A 22,248-nucleotide genomic window follows, 5' to 3' on the forward strand; every position below is an offset into this window, starting at 1 on the left:
AGGTATGAAGTATACAGTAAATGGCAGAACCCTTGGGAGCATTGACAGGCAGAGAGATCTGGGCGTACAGGTCCACAGGTCACTGAAAGTGGCAACGCAAGTGGATAAGGTAGTCAAGAAGGCATACGGCATGCTTGCCTTCATCAGTCGGGGCATAGAGTATAAAAATTGGCAAGTCATGCTGCAGCTGTACAGAACCTTAGTTCGGCCACACTTAGAATATTGCGTGCAATTCTGGTCGCCACACTACCAGAAGGATGTGGAGGCTTTGGAGAGGGTACAGAAGAGGTTTACCAGGATGTTGCCTGGTCTGGAGGGCTTTAGCTATGAGGAGAGGTTGGATAAATTCGGATTGTTTGCACTGGAACGACAAGGTGGAGGGGCGACATGATAGAGGATTACAAAGTTATGAGCGGCATGGACAGAGTGGATAGTCAGAAGCTTTTTCCCAGGGTGGAAGAATCAGTTACTAGGGGACATAGGTTTAAGGTGTGAGGGGCAAAGTTTAGAGGGGATGTGCGAGGCAAGTTCTTTACACAGAGGGTGGTGAGTGCCTGGAACATGCTGCCTGGGGAGGTGGTGGAAGCAGGTACGATAGCGACGTTTAAGAGGCATCTTGACAAATACATGAATAGGATGAGAATAGAGGGATACGGTCCCTGGAAGTGCAGAAGGTTTTAGTTTGGACAGGCATCAAGATTGGCGCAGGCTTGGAGGGCCGAATGGCCTGTTCCTGTGCTGTACTTTGTTCTTTTAAACTGTTCAAAACGCATGAGTTTTCTGAACAGAAAGCATTGATTATACAATTTTGATGTCTCCTAATCCATTTTTATTTATCCTTAATTTCCAAAACACTATCTTTATCTTTAATTTCCAAAGAAATGTCCTCAACCTGAGCAATCTGTGATGCATCTAAAGCGAGTTCAGCCATTCTGGTTTTAATCACCTCACACAGGTCTGTTAGGTGTCTCTGATGATCTCCAAGTCAATGAAGCGCCTAGACATGTCAGGTCACACACTGGGGGGGCCCGTAAAATACTTGTGGGAGCAGCCCGCCACGATCCCCGACGACAAGAAGGCCCCACAACATTTTACCAGTGGTGGCGAGGCCTCGGTGTGGCCCCAGTGGGGCCTTCATTTAAATATTAAAATTAATTAAGAAAAGTTGCAAATCAACTAACCTTGTCCCGGCGGCTGTCCCACACGATTTTATGGCCTCCAGCCACAACTCGCCCGTTCGGAGTTCCGAGGCAAGACACTGGTGGGGAGGGGGAGGACTGAAGTTATCAGGTTAGGAGGGAGCAGGAGAGGGGAAAACATTTTTTATTGGCTATGGGAATGGTGGGAAGGGGTTGAAGGGCAAATGTGATGAGGTTGTGGGGGGATGTTTGGGGTGGGAATAAAGTTATTGATCATCATATAGGAGAGTAAACAAAAACATTGGGGTGGTTGGGAAAGAGCCTCTAGCTTTTGATTATTTTTTATTACAATTGTCAAAGTAATGTTCGTTTAAAAATTCAAATTTTTGATAAGGGCTTGCAGCCCTTTAAAAATGGCGCCGGCGCCTGCACAATGGCGCCAAATGTTATTGACGGGGACCGTGCAGCCGCACCCTTATGTCATCGGGGGTGGCCGCCCCTCCCCCTCCATTTAAATCAGCCCCCGTGCGAAATATCGCAGGGGCTCAGCGGTGACGCTTCTGTTTCTGAAGGCCGTCGACTTTAAAGCAAGCTGCCGCAATGTGCGGCGCGCTAATAAAATTCAGCCCACTCACTCTGTCGCTGCTCAGATCTTCGGTAGCAATGGGATTATACATAGATCCCAATAAAACTGGATATTCATGTCCCCCTTAACAAGCCATCTTCAGGCTTGATATCTTGACGGCTTGTGTTTGATTACTAGTGAGGAAAGTTGTGTTTGCATCAGCTTTTATGGTTTAATTAATATCAGCCTTTTCTTTTTCTAGCATATTAAGGCAATGCTTAGAGCATTTCTCATACAGGATTGCGTAGTGTCTTGCTGCTTTTACTGAGACATATTTGAAATTTTTCTAAATTTTATTCTATACATTCCAATTTAATTTTCGTCTGCCGCCCCTGAAACATTCCTGTGAGATGCATTTAGGCAGGCAACTACCTCCCAGACCTCTGCCAGTATTGTAAACTAAACCACATGTGAGGGAGCCCTGGATGAGCCTTCCTTCCTATAAGGAAGCATTCTGTTTCTAACGCTCTATTTTACATGGAATTGCATGGAAGTTACAGCACAGCAATAGGCCATTTAGACTGACCAGTCCATTTTAGTGTTTATCCTCCACTCAAGCATAGTTCTAATCCCATGTGCTTGCTTTATTTCCATATTCCTTTACCCCTCAACCAGCTATCGAACCTATTAAATGCTGATATGGTCTCTGCCTCAATCACTCTCAGTACATTTCATAGCTTTTACCTGCTGTGTAATAAAAAGTCCCCTGATCATTATCCTAAATCACTTAAATTTTATCTTGTATCTATGTTCCTTAATTCTCACTGATCCATTGGAAACAGTTTGTTTCTATCTACCCTATCCCTTTCTAATTTTAAATATTCTTACCAAAACACCCTATAATCTCCTCTAATCTAATGAAAACAGTGACAATTCTCCAAATCTTGATAATTGTGATTCCTCATAGCAGGCAGCATTCTAGTGTATCTACACTTGTATCCATTCTACTGCCTCAACAGCCTTCCGAGAGGGTGGATCCCAAAATTGCACACAGTTCTCCAACTGTGTACTTACTAGATTCGTCAACATATCTTGAGTTTTATATTCTGTATCTCTTGCCATAAAGCTCAATATTCCATTCGCTTTTTTGTAGCCTTGTCCATTTGAGATGATGCTTTTCGTGTTTTGTGAACCTGAACTCCCAAATCCAGTTCGTCCAGACTGTCCAATCTTACACCATTTAAAGTATGTGTGTTAATTTTTTTTTAAACCAAAACATGCTATCTCACATTTACAGTCATTTGAATTTCATCTGACAGTTGTTATCCATACTTCACTATCTTAGCAATAACTTCTTGGAGGTTTCACTGACCTTCAGAATCATTTACTAGGCTGCCCATTTTCATATTATCTGAAAATATGGACACCAGTCCTGCTAGCCCTATGTTTCCCCCTGACATCTTGGCCAAAACAAGGTTGGGCATTGTGGGCATAAATGGAAATTTTGGGACTTCATCGAACAGGATAGACATGTTGGTTTTAACGCAAATTTAAATGCGAACTGTGTAGCCTAGATACACAATAATTGTAGATTTACACCAAATGCTGACACTCGGTGACTGACTGCTATATTTGTGCCTATCCAGATTCAAACTCTAAACGAGCAGGATTGGGAATGTGCTCAGCAAGCAAACATTATGACCAGTGTGACACACACCTTTGAAAGTGACCCAGAAATGTCTGACGTAGATGATGAAGATGGAGAGACAATGTTCAGTTCAGCGGACCTGCTTTCACCCAGCGGACACTCGGACGCTCAGACGCTAGCCATGATGCTACAGGAACAGCTTGACGCCATCAACAAAGAAATCAGGCAAGGCAGATACTGAGCATGGAAACTTCTCAGAGTTGTGGGGATGGTTTTGTACAATAACAAGCTACTTGCATCATGAATGATGACTTGCTGTGTGTCATAAAGACTTCTTACTTTATAAGCTAGTTTGTATACTATGACTTTTGCCACATGCATAATGTTATTCTAGTAATATAACAAGATCCTAGTTACATGAATTCATATTTTAACTGGAATCTAAGGAGCTGTTCAATTTATTATTGAGCAGTTTTGTCAGTAAGTGTATAATATTTAAATAATCATTGATCTAGTAAGAATAATTTGACCATGTCTTTTCCATGCCAGGATGATCCAAGAGGAGAAGGAGTCCACTGAGCAACGAGCTGAGGAGATTGAATGCCGTGTGGGAAGTGGAAGCATGGATGGGCTAAATTTAACCCGTATTCGAACAGGAACCTCCATTCCAACTTCCCTCACTGCCCTATCTCTTGCTAGTTCTTCTCCACCTGTCAGCGGGCGCTCCACACCCAAACTTACTCCACGCAGTTCTTCCCATGACCTGGACCGTAAGGGCATCATGACGCTGGTAAGTGCTGTACTGAATGAGAAAGGGAGAGTTGAATTTCGAGGACAGGCGCAGGAATAAACAAGTCAGCTCTAAAACTATTTTGAACAGAGGTGAATATGGTATGGATTCCTGCTATACTTTCAAGTATTCTTGCTATATGCAGGAAGTCTAACCTAAGTAGTGTTGAAACAAGCCTCTCCAGTGTGAAATCAAATTGAGTACCAGATAGAGGGACAAAGGAGTAAATGGCTTTCTAGTTTCTATTTGGAAATTAATCTGGAATTAGAAAAAATTATGCATCTTATTCACCATCTTGATGCAATTAGTGAAGTTATAAGATTGTGATGAAGTTCAGATTTTCATCAAATATTTTAGATCATAAGCACAATTTTCGTAAACACCGAATATCTAAATATTCCAAACAGTGTACTTTTATTAGATAATCTAATTGTTAGGGGTGTATGGTGTATACTAACTTAAGGTAAGCAATTCTTTACATCCCATGCTTACTTATTGCTCAGCATCAACTCCTGTACCTGGTTGCTGTGCACTGCTCATCTCAGCAGAGATGCTGATATTTGAGAGCAGAGCAGGTTATGTTGCTGAGGGAAGAGCCAAACTTCATTTGATCAGCACTTCAGGTACTGTATTTCTGAATGTCTACCAGTTTGATATTAGCCATGTGTTAATATGTTGAATGTTTTTATTTAAATAGCACTGAGTAACTGCAAGGAAAATGGCTTTGAGAAGGCTGGTACAGTCAAGCGAGGAGGGGTTGAAAGGCTTCCCTCTTTACCCTCTCCTTGTTTGACCACAACAGGTTTAATTCTTTCTTAAAATGGATGTACTGGCCAATTCAATAGGTGTTTCATTACTTACTTGCTATTATCATAACAAGAGCCAATCAGACAGGTTTTCTTGAGTCAATGAAGTGTTACGACCAGATGAGAAAGGGGTCTCGGGGTTCCCTCTCAGCCTTTTCCTGGTTTGACTGTAACAGGGTTTAATTTTTAAAACACCATGTTTTTAGCTTCCCCTCAGTGAATCTTTGTTCACTGCTCTCCAATTGTAATGGCAAAGATTCATTTAATTCATTCCCTGGGTCTTCTAACTTTCCACAGAAAGTCTCAGACAGATAAACCTCATGGTCATCTGCCTGCAGTGCCAATTCAATCTCCTCTGGGGGAGCTGATGTAATTATAGCTCCATTCAGGGAAACTGCAGGGGACCGTCTCCTGCCACTGCCTTGTCTCTCTGACCTCCTGCGGTCTCTCTTTCACTACTGGGGAAGCTACCACCTTCATCCCCGCCAGATCATTACCTAGGAGCAGGTAAACCCCATCCACAGGCAAGCTAGTGACAATTCCTATGGTCACCGGTCTGGAAACCAGGTCGCACTCCAAGTGCACTCCAAGTACAGGAGTACACTGCCCTCCAATACCATTCACCACCAGTCTGGTATTCACTGAACTCTCTGGGGGAATGTCCAAGCCATTTCCCAGTAAAAGGGATCTAGTGGCCCCAGTGTCCCTGAGGATTACTATACGCTTGCTTGCCCCACTCGAGGGGTATGGGGTTACTCTCCCTTTAGACACAAAATCCTAATAACCTTCAGGAATCCTATTAAATATTCCTGCACTTGCAGCAGTATGCTTCCTGGGTCTTAATATTGCTGCAGTTAAAGCCACAGCTTGTTCTGCTGTGCTTTTCATCAGGGTCCTTTCTCCTTCACTGAGCGGGTGTGCCCTGATTAACCCTACAGGCTTTCCCCGTAGTTTCCAGCAGTCAGCTCTTAGATGACCTGCTTTATTACAATGGAAGCACACAGGTCTCTGAGTCTCACTCCTACTTACAGCACCTTCCTTTTTGACTGGAGGAGGGCCCCTGTGTCTCCTGCTTTTCTCTCTCTCCCAGGACTACTTGGGCTTCTATCACCTTCCCACCGGTTGTCCTTTTCGGGTTTAGGATTGATTAGGAAAAGGTTTCCCCTGGGGAACCAACTGATGAGAGCAATTTCATCAGCCAGAACTGCGGCTTGCCTGGCTTTATGAGCTTTCTATTCGTCCACATGTGTCTTTATGGAGAGTGGGAGGGAGTTTTTAAATTCCTCGAGCAAAATTACCTCTCTGAGATTTTCATAGCTGGGCTGCACTTTAAGAGCCCTCAGCCGCTGGTCAAAAACCAGCTGCTTACTTCTCTCAAACTTACTTTCTCTCAAAAGTTTGATCAGTTTGCTTCTTGGGGGTTCGAAATTTCTGGCAATAGGCTTCTGGTACTAGCTCATATGCCCTGAGGATAGCATTTTTTGTCAATTCATAATTGGATGAACTCTCATCTGGCAACATAGAATAACCCTCATGGGCTTTTGCTGTTAACTTGCTTTGTAATAGAAGAGTCCAAGTCTCAGTCAGCCACTTTAACTGCCTTACAAGTTTTTCAAAAGATACAAAAAAATGTTTCCAAATCTCCCTCATTGAATTTTGGGATCAGTTGAGTAAATTTTAACAATTCAGTACCCAGCCCTGAATTATGATCCTCTATATTGGCCATGCTTTCACTGGGGTTACTCTGTCGCCCCCTAGTTAACTCAAGCCGCCTCAGCTCTCTCTCCTCGCATTCCTTCTGGAAGGTTCTCTCTCTCTCTCTCTCCTCTGTCTCTCATTCTCTTTCTCTTTCACTGTCCTCTAATTCAAGTTTCCTCTGTTCCAATTGTAACTTTGCTGGTAATACCCTGTTGGACTCTATTTCTAATCCTGTTTCTGCTTCTTCAGATTCAAACGAAAAATGGTTGGCCACTAGTCTTAGGAGTTTGGACTTTCTAGCCTTGGCACGTACAGTGATCCCACACTGCTCAGCCATTTTTCTCAACTCCTCCAAAGACATTGCTTTTAACTTATCCCAGTTACTTCACCCTGGCTTGGGGAGTTACTGGCTTCAGTCACAGACATGTTAGTATTCTAGCACACAACTGCAAGGAAACGTGTATCAAAATCCTTTCTCTTTTAGATTGGGATCAATTTGACTTCCCACTTCCAATTTCTCGTTTGTCTGTGGGTCGAATCCAGATGCTAGCCCCCAAATTTCTGTTACGACCAGGTGAGAAAGGGGTCTTGGGTTCCCTCTCAGCCTTTTCCTGGTTTGACCATAACAGGGTTTAATTTTTAAAACACTGTGTTTTTAGCTCCCACTCAGTGAATCCTTGTTCACTGCTCTCCAATTGTAATGGCAAAAAAATCAACCAGAAAGGTTTTTCTTAGATTTAAACAAGAAAGGTTTAAGTTTATTCACCTTGAAACTCTAATACGGTTAAAACTACTAAACATATGCAATGCGACCATGCTAGCATGAATATGTGCTAAACACACACAGATAGGGGCAGAAAAGGGGAAAGAATCAAGGGGAAAGGTTTGAAGCAATAGCTGGAGTTCATTTACTGTTTTTTGAGTTAGATCAAAAGTCATTGGTTGCAGTTAAATCTTGCCGTCTCGTCGGGGCCTAGTATACACTTGCAAACTTGTTTTGATAGTTTTGTGTCTTCTTGAAATCCAGTTGCAGTCTCTTTTCGTTAGAGAGAGAGACTTTCCTTCTCTTTTGTCTTCAAATTGCAGTCTGAACCAAACTGTTCTGTGAACACAATTCAAACCGAACCTGGGCCAGCAGGCCAGTCTTGTGACTAGCTCTTTTTTCGGGACAACTTGCCCGGTGAGGTTTTGTGGATTCTTTCAATCTTAGTAAACATCCTCAATAGGGGGCTGGAATGCTGACTTTCACACATTCAATGTCTGGTGATCAAAATCCATTTGGGTTAATTGAATCAAGGAGCAGTTCCATTGTCTTCTTCAGGCAACTGTCTCTTAGAATGCAAATGTTTCCAGCCACTGTACTGTTAGAATGTAGGTGCAGCCATGTTTTCAGTCCAGTAAGAGTTTAAAATTAATATTCCATATGATAAAATAAATATGCCTCATTTTGGCAGGTGTGGTTTTTATCACAAAAGAAAGAGGTTAACTTTATTGTACCTAAACCGAACTAATAAAATAATAAACAACATGCCAACTTTCACTCACACATACACACTAGAGGTTTACACACACACAAATAGGTTACATAGTGGGGAAAGGTAGATTGGTTGAGTTAGAGTCCATAGAAGAAAAGGCATACAGTCTGTGAAATTTGAAGATTTGGCTGGCTTCTAGCTGAATTCAGTCGCCCTGAGGCTTTTCGTTTGAAGAGGTAGATGACTGGTTCGTTGAGTCTCTTGGATATAGTTTTGCAGATGATTCCTTCCAACGGGGTTTCGGATTGTAGCCGGAGTATGCAAAGGTCAAACTAGCAGGATTTGAAAGGTTTTAAACTGGAATGGAGAGAGAGAGAGGGACCCCCACTTCGGGTCTGCACATGTCAGAGTTCAGTTGCTTCTCCTCTGCTGCAGAGAAAAAACACCAGCTTAAAACCACAGATGGGGAGGGGCTTGTCACATGACTGTCACTCATTCACTCAAACATAGCAGTTAACAGTATTTCTCTGCTTGCTGAGAGCACAGGTAGTTCTTTTAAACTTCCTGGGTCTTGGTTCTTGCTGGGAAATGCACAGATATTTCATCTCCCTCAACATAGACCTTTGCAATGTAGGATACAGTGTTGCAAACTAGGTGATCATCTTCAGCTGAAAGGGTGACTTTGCTGGCAGCTTGTCTTTGAAACATTTCTTTAAAAAAAATATAAATTCAGATCTCCAGTCAGTGGATTAAAGAAAATTATCATTTAACAAAACACGTTAGTGTAACAAGTTACTGACGTTAGCAATATGACACAGCTGATTTATAGCCAGAAAGTAGATTCATTAACCCTGAACATATCAGTCTCGACTTTCCCATCACCAGACTTTCTAACATGTCCAAGTCAGTTTCCTTGCTGATGTGATTAGCACTCATTGTTTAAACATATTTTTCAAAGTATTTCCATCCCAATCAAACCAGAAGTTTTAAGTAATTTGTTACTAATGGTTTGAAATTGAGAACTCAGCAAGCAGTTTTTAAATAAACCTATTGTACATCCAGATACCAACTGTTTTGAACGTTAATCCTTGCCTTTGTTATCTAATGTTTTATGCTGTAGGGTTAAAAGTTGAATGCTCAGCATAAGTGCTGACTCTACTGGAAAATTGAGGGAGCAGCACTAACTGATGGGCAACTTTGCAGATTGAAAAATATCTGAATTGGCTGATTTCTAATGTGTACTTTCTAACCGATTTCCCAAATGATCCCACTTTCCCTGATATTACATCTGCCCTGCTGGCAGCGAGCCCTCAGATTGGGAGTACATTGCATTGCTCCCTCAAGTCAGTGTCTATAATGTTCAGCCTGAGCTGATGTACTTGTGTAATTTGAATCCCTTACCTCATTGATTGTCTTTCTCTCCTTTCTCCTGCAACCGACGTTCAGCCTAGCGACTTAAGGAAACACCGTCGGAAGGTAATTAGAACTGATGGGCACTCTGAATGGCATTTTCCGTCATGATTTATTTCCTCCTTCCTTTTCTATACTCATCTCCTGGTGACTCATAGTAGGGTACAGTTATGCAGGAAGTGGCAACTATTTAGTGACAGCCTCACCCAAGTGACCAGACTTCATGTATGAATGTAAGGAAATGAAAGGTATTTGACTATGCAAGTCTGATCCTGCCTTCAACCAACACTGTACATTCCAAGGGCCAATGGCTAGCAACTGGGAGTACGAACCAGGGCTGACATTTCCAACTTTCCTCAGGCTGGGAACCGTGCAGCCAATTGCAATGCACCACAGCCACCTGGGCTGACATTAATTAACTCGGTACAGACCTTGGGATTTTGCTGAATGATTCAGTCCCACGCCTTATCATGCCTGTTTCTGCTTTATGCTCGACTTGGGATAGGACTTTTTTTTTCTCTCTTTATTTCTGTTTTCTTTATTTTTTCCATTGTTTTAACCTTCTCTACTCCATGGCATGCAACATTTCTTTATTGCAACAGACAGGCCTTTGTAAATGTCAATCTGTGCCCAACCACTGGAAGGCTCAAGAAAGTAACATTCAGTCGCATCATTTTTGAATTGATTGGAGGCAAGAATTGTTAGGCTGCGACAAGGCACTTCCATTTTAGCTACACTGATTTCCGAAATCATTTCTGATTTGCTTTGGTGTTTGTAAATTGGTGCCAAGTTGAGGGGGAAAGATCACTGGACTCAGTTTTACAGAATATCAGATTGACCAGTGGATCAGGGTAGTGAAAGAAGAGGTCAGGGGTTGGTGATGTGCCCAGTAATCATGCCTTCACAGTTCACTGTCTTGCATAATTGGTGAGCTGCCTTTGCTAACCAGGCTATTCCACATCTCACTTTCCTGCTAATCCTCACTCCCTATCTTATTACTTTGAGTCATTTTTATGGGATGCAAAATAGGAGAGTGAAAGGAAAACTGTTCCTGTGATTCTTTGTGTTATTGTGTCCTTGTCCTCCAATAAAACCAATGCCTGGTCACCTAACCTTCTCCTTTAGTTTTGCCAGACATCTAGAGGCAATGGCCCTGATGGGAAGCTTACACCCGTAGGGAACCTGTTTACTTTTTTCCCCATTATTTCTACCGTTGCTGTAAGTTATTTTGAATAGTTGGAATCTTGAGTATTAATCTTGGTCGAATAATAAATATGTTATGTTTGAACCTGCTTAATTAAATGGAAATTCTTGCAATAGAAACTTATTCTTCACCTGAGCTTCACCGACCTCAACATCATGTTAATATTTCAGTGAACCACTGGTTCTGTTTAAACAGTGCCTCTTGATTTCATATATTAATTTGTTAGGTTTTGCAATGAATGACATCACACAAACATGGATACTTTAAGAAATAGTTTCTCGTTACAGTAGAAAATAGTCTATATGGAATAGGTATCCTGAAATCTGCTATTGGCTGCACCTTCCTGAGGCATTTGTGATCGACAGATGTGTGGATATGAACTATACATTGATGTGAATATTCAGCTGGTTGTTTAAAAGTTGCAGGTATCCTAGCATCCTCTTGAGATGGAGTTGAATCCAAAACATTTAACCAGTTTTTTTCTCTTTCAGATGCTAACTGTATTTCTAGAATTTCTGTTTTCAAGCTCAAATGTCCAGAATTTGGAATTTTTTTCCTCTTTGAATATATAAATTGTAGTTTACAACAAATACTATTTGAGTCAAGGTGTTTTTCCCAAGATTCCCCACTATGTTCACAAACTATGCCAAAGCAGAAACTCTTGGCCTCACTCCCTCACACCCAACAGTCTGTCCTTATCAAATTCATTTCTCTTTCTTGTTAATTTTGTCCCTTCTGTCCTGAAGTAGTTTGCTTGTTACTGTGCTGTTATTTATGAATGCTGTTCACTTATTGGTACTTCACCCAAAGAATAATCCTTCGCATGTGAGCCTTGATTTTGAATGTTGGGAGAGCTATTTAAACAATATGGGGTCTCACTGCTGAGTCAAATGCTGTACTCTGCATAGGTGCACCCATCCATCAGGGGTCGCTGAAGTGATTGTTAAGGGGGAGACTTGGTTGATTTTGTATTTGCCTCACTAACAGAGAAATGCTGATGCCATTTGTCATGTCCTGACTGCCAACCAACTGAGATTACCAATTCAGGATAGACTGGCAATCCATCCTGGACTTCACTGGTCTGAGTGGATCAGCTGCCCATTGCTTAAGCCTGCTGACCATTGGAGCAGAAAATAAAGATGTGAAGGAACATTATTCTTCCATTAATTACCTCTACTTTAAGACAACTGTGTGTTGTTAAGTTGTGGATGAGCCAGACATTGGGAAGACCAAAGCCATCTAATTTGGCCGATGGCAAAAATTCTGTGCACTTTCCCCTAACTCCATCTACTTCCCTGGCTCTTTGCTCAATTTGAACTGAACAGAGTGCAAGCCACTTTTGATACTACTCACTCCACCACCATTGAAACCATTATCAAAATTTTCATTGCCTCCAAACTTCTCCATGCTTTCTTGCTGTTTGCCAAGCTCCACTTGACACAAACTCCAATTCAAAACTCTTCTGCCTGTTTCATGTCCCACACTTAATTGGTTTGCCCATTGCTGCCATCTCCATACAGCCCCTGTCCCCCAATCCTCAAATTCCAATTTCAAAAGTCTCACCCGAGCATACAGATCCATACTTGTTTTTTCCTCACTCTGCCTCTAATCTGCCTAACCTGTGCTATTTTGTCCTCCAGCTCCAGGCATCCCATCTCCTTCATTCAACCAATCCATTGTGTGGGCCCTACTCTTCTGGAATTCTCTCTTTAAATGATTCCACCTTGACACTTTTCTCCTCAACTCCACAGAGACTGTGGTTTCAACCGTGCTTTCAAGCAGTTCTTCTAAGCCTTCTACTACTCTGTAAAAACCTTGTGGTGTTGACATTACAGCTGCTATATAGATGCAAGTAGTTGTAACCTCTGCACTTACACAGTTGCCCCAGCATCAGACGTTCTACATTGTATGTTGGAAGAAGATAATTAGAAGTGCTGTAATTCATCGGTTATGTTGTTGCTATTGGATCATTAGACTGTGTCGCCAAGATAGCAATTCTGCCACTACACTCTTTTCAGCTTTCAATATATGCTTTAGTCTCCAGTGACAAGGGATGACAACCGTGAAGATAAAACCACAATCAGATGTGAAACATCCCCTCCTTCCTCACCGCGCACCATGAGGCTGGAAAAGCTGGCACACTCACTCCAGTCAACCAGTCAAGAAGAAGGTCGAGGGTAAGGCGACTTACATATTCCTAAACCATGTTTCAAGTTAAAAAGAAATCTTAGAAGCAAATGAATTTTGAGGTGCAGCAGACCTAGAGATGTGGCATGTGTCTCTGATTTCTCCCAAATGGAGTTACGATATCAGCCATGTTACTGTATGATAGATACAGAACACACAATCCCAATACATAATTTGTCCCATGTGACACTAAGATCCAAGTAATCCATGCCTAGATCGTCACCCCTTGAAGGAACTCTATCTCCTGTACACCACAGACTGTTGTTATCTTGTTATTCAAAAGTATTTCATTTGAATAATTTATTCAGGTGTGAGAACTAGGAATAATTTACTCCTCCAGTTAGTCCCAGGAAGTGCCTTTGAATTCTAAAATGGTCTTTAACAGTTTGTCACAGTCTATCTCTGTGACATTTGAATAGTAAATATATTTTTAAAAATGCTTTTCAGGAAGGAAGCAACAACACAACTTACATTTATAGCGCCCCTTTAAACATAGTAAAATGTTCCAAGGCACTTTACAGGAGTGCTATCAAACAAAAAAAAAGCAAAGTAAGGAGTGCTTTCATATTTGCACTAAATTCTCATTTAGTGTTTGGAGTGGCAAAGGGACAATAAGGTGGAAATTCAATCCATAACAAGTTATTCAAGTATAATGTTAGCAGGCGTTCTGACGATGCTAATTGAATTTCATGTGTTCATTACTTCTGGCTATGAAGCACCTCCTAGCATCAATCCTAAATTGTTTGAACCTGTACTTTCTTGTCCTAATGTTGTGGGAAAATTTTTACTGTTGCGTTCCTGGATTGCAGAGGCTGCAGAGATTTGAGTTTCATGGCACTTTCCTCTCTCCGGATGGAAGAGTCTTAGGTATTGGTCAAGTATCCATGAGCCCAGCTTCATAGAAGCTGGGCATAGAAAGATATGGGAACTGGCAGTGAAATTCAATTTGTCACTTTGGAACATAAGAACAAGCGTAGACCAGTCGTCCCCTCAAGCCAGTTTTGCCATTCAGTCAGATAATGGCTGATCTGTACTTCAACTCCATTTATCTGCCTTGGTTCGATATCCCATTATACCTTTTCCTAACATCAATCTCTGATTTGAAATTTTAAATTGACCTAACCTCAACAATCTTTTGGTGTGAGCGTGCCAGATTTCCACTGCCCTTCATGTGAAGAAATTATTCTTGACTGCCCCTGAATGGCCTAGCACTAATTTTAAGGTTATGCCCCCTTGTTCTGAACTCCCCACCGAGGAAACAGTTTCTCTCTATCTATGCTATCAAATTCTTTAATCATCTAAAATACCTCAGTTAGATAATCCCTTAATCTTCTATACTCAAGCCTAGTCTATGCAATCTGTCATCATAATTTAACCCTTTTAGCCCTGGTATCATTCTGTTGAATCTGTGCTGCACCCCCTCCAAGGCCAATACATCGTCCCTGATGTACAGTGTTGACTCTGCATTACTTAGTACATATACTCAGACAGGTACCTGCTATGTTAACTGTTATCAAAAACTTAGGCTTTAAAGTAGCATCTGTTTTAACAGTAGTCCAGGTTGTGACAAAATATCTAACGAACAGTATTAACAATAGTTAACGGCAAGCTTTTGGATACAGAATTTATTGAAAGTGAATGCAAATTATTAATAATTAATCCTTGAGTATAAGAGGCTTCCTTTCAGTTGTGTAATGTGTCCTCTTGTGATTATCTTGTTTTGTTTTTGATCGCTATCATGATGGTTGCTTCTCAGCATATTGACAGCAGAGGAGCTGGCTAGCAATCCCAGCAGCAACAACAGCAGCCAGGACTCACTGTATAAAGCCTCAAAGAAGAAGGGCATTAAATCATCCATTGGCCGTCTGTTTGGCAAGAAGGAGAAGGCGCGTCTGGGCCAGCTCGGCAAGGAAATGGCTTCAGTCCATGGTAGGTCCAGCTGGTTTTCAAAAAGTGAATGAAATCTCCGAGGGTTCAGTGAGTTTTTTCACTGTGTAACTGTGTCATATCAATCAGGAAGGCCCAGTCTGATGAAAGACAGTGTTGTTAACCAGGGAGGTGGAAGTGGTATTCAACTGGCCTCTGAGTCCTTGGCTTCAGTAAGGGGAAATCAGCCAGGATTCCTGCTCCTGCTGGAAGTGTATGCATGACATCAGGCTGCCCTAGCTGTCCAAAGGCCTGCTGACGCTCACTGTCAAAGGACACACATGAATAATGGGCATCTGGGTAAAGTACAACTGGCACATGTGGAATGGTATAAAGCAGGGTTAAAATTGGTTATAGTAAAAGTAAATTAAATGAGATGCTATCCTTCCAGTTCAAACATTAATATGGGGCCACGATTACCTTTGTCAAGTCAGTATGTAAAAAGAGGGTGACTGGTTATTTTTTTATGTATAGCATGGGCAGACTAGAAACCCCAAATAACAAATTCCAAGTACCAACAGGAGATGGAGGGAGAATGCAGAATGGAAATAACATGTGACTCAACTCACATGCACCTTTATTCATTCAGCCACAAATGAAATAATTTCTGACAGCGAACAGAATTGCACAGCAGCCCATTTCCACTTAAGTTTCCCCCTCACTCCATTAGTAGTAAGTTGTATTTTCCGCTGGCATTGCTTCATGGTGTTGAACTTTTCTCTTGATTTTTTTTTTTGCTTTTGGCCTTTGGAAGCATCATTACAGAAATATTCAAAATACTGACTGTAATTTCAAAAATTCGATTAGTTTCCCTTATGAGACAGTGACAGGGAACAGGGAACGTGGGGAACATGAGCAGTCTGATGGAATATTATTTTGGTTGGGGGTGGGGCGGGTGTAACTGATCTGATAGAATACTTACTGCTTCTGGAATTTGACAACTGTGACCTTTCACCCTTGTTCATGTTAAGCTGCTCTCAGTTGTAACCTTTGGCCATCATGGCATGTTTGACACTTGTGTTTTTATACACCTATTCTCGGCTGCCTGAGAAACAAACTTTGACTTGTTTGGTGTGGAGAAAATTATATTTAATCTGACTTTGCTCCTTTTAGTGCCTTTTGCGTTATAAAGTTCTGAATTTTTACAATTGAAGTTTGAGGTTAAAAATAGAGCCCACTGTAGGAACAGCTACTTAATTTAATATCATACTAAGTGTACAAGTTCTTCTCTCATTTCACTGTGTAAACTGTTAAATAGGATGACATAGTCTGGTACAAACCTGTCTAGTTTTGTAACTTAGGACAGTTTAAATGCCGTTTCTTCCCTCCAATTTTTATGTTGCTCAAGTAGAATTACCACGTGTGCAAGTTGGCATGTTCACCAATATGTGTAGGTTGATGCAATGTGTTCTTGTAACACTGGCATCAGTCACTAACAAATGCACAATACATTAAATATATCAGTGCTTTAAATTGTTACATAGGATCAAGAGTGGGCCATGCACCCCTTTGAGCCTCCTCCGCCATGCATTAGATCATGACTAATATGTATCTTAACTCCACTTACTCTCCTCAGTGCATAAGAGCACAGGAAATAGGAACAGGAGTAGACCATATGGCCCTTCAAGCTTGCTCCATGATTCAATATGATCATGGTTGATCTTCTGCCTCAATTCCACTTTGCTGCCCACTCCCCATATCCCTTGATTCCCTGAGAGACTAAAAATCTGCATCTTTGCCTTAAATATATTCAACAATGGAGCATCCACAACTCTCTGAGCTAGAGAATTCCAAAAATTCACAATCCCACTGAGTGAAGACATTTCTCCTCAACTTAGTCTCAGGATAAAGGGACGAACTTTTAGGACTATGTTCCTGTGTTCTAGATTCCCCAGCAAGGGGAAACAACCTCTCAGTGTCTATCCTGGCAAGCCCTTTCAGAATCTTGTATATTTCAATGAGACCACCTCTCATTCTTCTAAATTCCAGAGAGTATAAGCCCAATTTACTCAGCCTCTCATCATAGGACAATCCTCTCATCCCAGGAGCCAATCTTGTGAGCCTTCTTTGTACCATCTCCAATGCAAGTATATCCTTCCTTAGATACTGGAGACCAAAACTGCACGCAGTAGTCCAGATGTGATCTCATCAAAGCCCTGTACAATTGTAGCAAGACTTCCTTATTCTTGTTCTCCAATCCTCTTGCAATAAAGGCCAACATGCCATTTGCCTTCCCAATTGCTTGGTGAACCCACGTGCTAACTTTCTGTGTTCCTTGTATAAGTACACCCAAGTCTCTCGGAACATTAATATTTAGAAGTTTCAGGTCTTTTAAAAAAAAATCTGCTTTTCTATTCTTCCGCCCAACGTGAATAACCTCACACTTCCTCACATTATACTCCATGTGCCACCTTGTTGCCCACTCATGTAACCTGTCTATACCTCTTTGTGTCTTCCTAACAGTTTACATTCTCACCTCGTTCCATATCCCTTCATAGCCTTACCTGACAAAAGTCTATCAATCTTAATTTTGAAATATTCAATTGATGTCCTCAACAGCTTTTTGTTCTGATCATCTTCCAATCTTGTATCCACCTGTTCCTCTCCTTGTGAAGCTGGTGTGCTGCCCATCTTTGGTTATGATTTTAAGTGATTCAGGCCAATGAGGTGTCCGGTTCAGCTCCATCTGTGCTGAATTAACTGATTTCAGCTCTGATGATGGTCAATTGCTTTTTGCTTTGCTAAGTTAGGAAGTAGAAAAAGCTATCAGGGTTTCAGCTCCTGATCACTGTTTGGTGACCTCTGTTGGAAAATATGCAGGTGTGAACGTCTTGTAAGGATGCCTTTCATTGTGGAAAACACCACCAGTCCACACTGTCTCGAGTCATACTTGGGGATGGCACTAAAAAACCTCTCATAACAATGGAATGGTATACCATTAAATGAGTCACAGCATTCAACAGAGAGCAGGGAAAGGGAATTGTAGGGGAAATTGGAAACAGGAAAACCATCCTGCCTGTGGTACTGTGACCTGCAGTATTATCCAGTCATCATGCTGGACCTCTAGTGCACCAGACAATACATCTGAGTGTAAGAATAAAATTGTATTATTTTTAAAAGAGCGTTTTAAAATTAAGCTGCACATCTTGCATGCGCGTAAATCTACATATTGTTTTATTCTCTCTCCCCTTATAGGATATGGATACTTTGGTAAGTAATACCAATTTAAATGACCTTGCTGAGTGTTTTCAACATTTTCTTTTCTTGTTAACAAATTTGTGTGAGCATGAATGGGAGAAAGGTGATTTTAATTTGTTAAATAATATATTTGGAGACTTTTTTGGTAAAGATATATGGAGATGCAATAGGATTGCACAAGAATCCAAGGTGTAGAAACATAGAAAATAGGAGCAGGAGTCGGCCATTCAGCCCTTCGGGCCTGCTTCGCCATTCAAAAAAAGATCATGGCTGATCGTCTAATTCAGAACACTGTTCCCCATATCCCTTGATCCCTTTTACTGCTACCATTAAAACCATTGGTTTGATAATTAGGATGGTGATGCTCATTTCACAAGAACACAGAAGGGCCAACGAGGCCCAGAAGAGTTTTACTGTATGGGAAAATTCTTAGGTTATATTTTTTCCAGTTAACCTGACAAGAATTATTTACTTTTGGTTACTTTCTTTTGGACCTTAGAAGACTTATTCTCCCTTTTGCAAGACTTTCTCTCCTTTCTCTCCCACGCTTACACGATACACCTAAATGTGGAGAAAAGTTGCCAACTTGCTTTCAGATCTCGACCAATCAGACTCCTGAGTCTTCTACTAGGAGATGTGTAAGAATGGCATGGGTCACTTGCCCTGCCCATTTTATCTTGCTTTCTGACCTTCATTTGGCACGGTACATACAAACATACGAACATGCAAATTAGGAGCAATAGTAGGCCACTTGGCCCTCGAGCCTGCTCCGCCATTCAATAAGATCATGGCTCTTCTGATTGTTACCTCAACTCCAATTTTCCACCTACCCCCAATAACCTTTCACCCCCTGGCTTATCAAGAATCTATCTACATCTGCCTTAAAAATATTCAAAGACTCTGCTTCCACTGACTTTTGAGGAAGAGAATTCCAAAAACTCACGACCCTCTGAGAGAAAAAAGGTTCCTTCATCTCCATCTTAAATGGGCGACTGCTTGTTTTTAAACAGTGACCCCAGTTCTAGATTCTCCCACAAGGAGAAAAATCCTTTCCACATCAACCCTGTCAAGACCCCTCAGGATCTAATGTTTCAATCAAGTCACCTCTTACTTTTCTAAACTCCAGCGGATACAAGCCTAGCCTGTCCAACCTTTCCTCACAAGACAACCTGCCCATTCCAGGTATTAGTTTAGTAAACCTTCTCTGAACTGCTTCCAATGCATTTACATCCTTCCTTAAATAAGGAGACCAATACTGTACACAGTACTCCAGATGTGGTCTCACCAATGCCCTGTATAACTGAAGCATAACCTCCCTACTTTTGTATTCAATTCCACTCGCAATAAACTATAACATTCTATTAGCTTTCCTAATTACTTGCTGAACCTGCATACCAACCTTTTGTGATTCATGCACGAGGACACCCAGATCCTTCTGCGTCTCAGAGCTCTGCAATCTCTCACCGTTTAGATAATAAGCACCTTTTTTATTCTTCCTGCCAAAATGGACAATTTCACATTTTTCCACATTATACTCCATTTGCCAGGTCTTTGCCCACTCACTTAACCTATCTATATCCCTTTGTGGCCTCCTTTTATCCTCTTCACAACTTACTTTCCTACCTATCTTTGCATCATCAGAAAATTTAACAACCATACCTTCGTTCCCTCATCCAAATCATTTATCTAAGTTGTAAAAAGTTGAGGCCCCAGCATTGGTCCCTCCCAGCACTTGTATCCGCTGGAGTTTAGAAAAGTAAGAGGTGACTTGACTGAAATGTTAGATCCTGAGGGGTCTTGACACCACTCATTACATCTTGCCAACCAGAAAATGGCCCATTTATGCCTACTCTCTGTTTCCTGTTAACTAGCCAATCGTATATCCATACCAGTATGATACCCCTACACCATGAGCTTCTTTTTTCCGCAATAACCTTTGACATGGCGCCTTATCAAATGCCTTCTGGAAATCTAAATACAGTACATCCACCGGTTCCGTGTTATCCACAGCACGTGTTACTTCTTCAAGGAACTCCAATAAATTGGTTAAATATGATTTCCCTTTCACTAAACCATCCATGTTGACTCTGCCTGATTACCTTGAATTTTTCTAAATGCCCTGCTATAACATCTTTAATAATAGTTTCTAACATTTTCCCTAAGACAGATGTTAAGCTAACTGGTCTGTAGTTTCCAGCTTTCTGTCTCCCTCCCTTTTTGAATAAAACAGTTACATTGGCTATTTTCCAATCTAATGGAACCTTCCCCGAATTTAGGGAATTTTGGAAAATTAATAACAATGCATCAACTATCTCACTTGCCACTTCTTTGAGGACCCTAGGATGAAGTCCAACAGGACCCAGGGACTTGTCAGCCCGCAGCTCCAAAACTTTGCTCTGTACCACTTCCCTGATGATTGTAATTTTCTTGAGTTCCTTCCTCCCTTCTATTTCCTCATTTACAGCTATTTCTGGGCTGTTACCTGGATCCTCTATTGTGGAGACTGATGCAGAATACCTGTTTAATTCATCTGCCATCTTTTTTTATTAGTTTCATGGGATGTGGGCGTCGCTGGCCAGGCCAGCATTTATTGCCCATCCCTGATTGCCCATCAGAAGGTGGTGGTGGTGTTTCCACGCATCTTCTGCCCTTGTCCTTCTAGGTAGTAGAGGGTGTGGGTTTTGAAGGTGCTGCCTGAGTAGCCTTGGTGCATTGCTGCAGTGCATCATGTAGATGGTACACACTGCTGCCACTGTGCGCCGGTGGTGGAGGGAGTGAATGTTTGTGAATGGGGTGCCAATCAAGTGGGTTTCTTTGTATTGAATAGTGTTGAGCTTCTTGAGTGTTGTTGGAACTGCACCCATCCAGGCAAGTGAAGAGTATTCCATCACACTCCTGACTTGTGCCTTGTAGATGGTGGACAGGCTTTGGGGTGTCAGGAGGTGAGTTACTTGCTGCAGGATTCCTACCCTCTGACCTGCTCTTGTAGTCACGGTATTTATATGGCTACTCCAGTTCAGTTTCTGGTCAATGGTAAGCCCCTAGGATGTTGATAGTGGGGGAATCAGCGATCGTAATGCTTTTGAATGTCAAGGGGAGATGGTTAGATTCTCTCTTGTTGGAGATGGTCATTGCTCGGCACATGTGTAGTGTGAATGTTACTCGCCACTTATCAGTCCAACTTGGATATTTTTCTGGTCTTGCTGCATTCCTACGCAGACTGCTTCAGTATCTGAGGGGTCACGAATGGTGTTGAACATTGTGCAATCATCAGCGAACATCCCCGCTTCTGACCTTATGATTGAAGGAAGGTCATTGATGAAGCAGCTGAAGATGGTTGGGCCTAGGACACTACCCTGAGGAACACCTGCAATGATGTCCTGGAGCTGAGATTATTGACCTCCAACAACCACAACCATCTTCCTTAGCGCTCGGTACAATTCCAACCTTACTAACTCCCCAGACTCACTTCCTATAGAACCAACGCTCACTTTGTTAACTCTTTTCTTTTTAAAATATCTATAGAAACTCTTACTATCTGTTTTTATATTTCTAGCTAGCTTTCTCGAATTGTCCCTCCTTATTAATCTTTTAGTCATTCTTTGCTGTTTTTTATATTCTGTCCAATCTTTTGACTTCCCACCCATCTTTGCACAATTATATGCTTTTTCTTTAATTTTGATGCTTTCTTTAACCACAGACGGTGGGTCCTCCCCTTGGAATTTTTCTTTCTCATTGAAATGTATCTATTCTGTGTATTCTGAAATATCCCCTTAAATGTCTGCCACTGCATCTCTATTGACCTACCCCTTAACCTAATTTGCCAGTTCACTTTAGCTAGCTCTGCTTTCAGTCCCTCACAATTGCCCTTATTTAAGTTTAAAATACTAGCCTTGTACCCATTCTTCTCTCCCTCAAACTGAATGTAAAATTCAATCATATTATGATCTCTGCTACCTTAGAGCACCTTCACTATGAGGACATCAATTAATACTATCTCCTTGCACAATACCAAGTCAAGTATAGCCTGCTCTCTGCTTGGCTCCAGAACGTGCTGTTCTAAGAAACTATCACGAAAACATTCTATGTACGCCTCATCTAGGCTACCTTTGCCCAACTGATTTTTCCAGTCTCTATATAGATTAAAATCCTCCATGATTATTGTTGTATCTTTCTGACAAGGTCCCATTATTTCTTCCTTT

At 41.5% G+C, this 22,248-nt stretch overlaps 1 protein-coding gene across 1 annotated transcript in view; it reads left to right on the forward strand.

Moving 5' to 3' along the window:
* Positions 1-22,248, forward strand: part of ppfia4 (PTPRF interacting protein alpha 4) — a 907,198-nt gene that overhangs the window by 821,776 nt on the left and 63,174 nt on the right. The window contains exons 14-18 of the mRNA XM_068057116.1: positions 3,351-3,577; positions 3,902-4,142; positions 9,568-9,597; positions 12,773-12,912; positions 14,679-14,827. Coding sequence (XP_067913217.1) covers positions 3,351-3,577; positions 3,902-4,142; positions 9,568-9,597; positions 12,773-12,912; positions 14,679-14,827 — 787 coding nt within the window. The remainder of the gene's footprint in view (positions 1-3,350; positions 3,578-3,901; positions 4,143-9,567; positions 9,598-12,772; positions 12,913-14,678; positions 14,828-22,248) is intronic.

The sequence above is a fragment of the Heterodontus francisci genome, chromosome 25 (assembly GCF_036365525.1).
Source record: "Heterodontus francisci isolate sHetFra1 chromosome 25, sHetFra1.hap1, whole genome shotgun sequence".
Classification (NCBI taxonomy): domain Eukaryota; kingdom Metazoa; phylum Chordata; class Chondrichthyes; order Heterodontiformes; family Heterodontidae; genus Heterodontus; species Heterodontus francisci.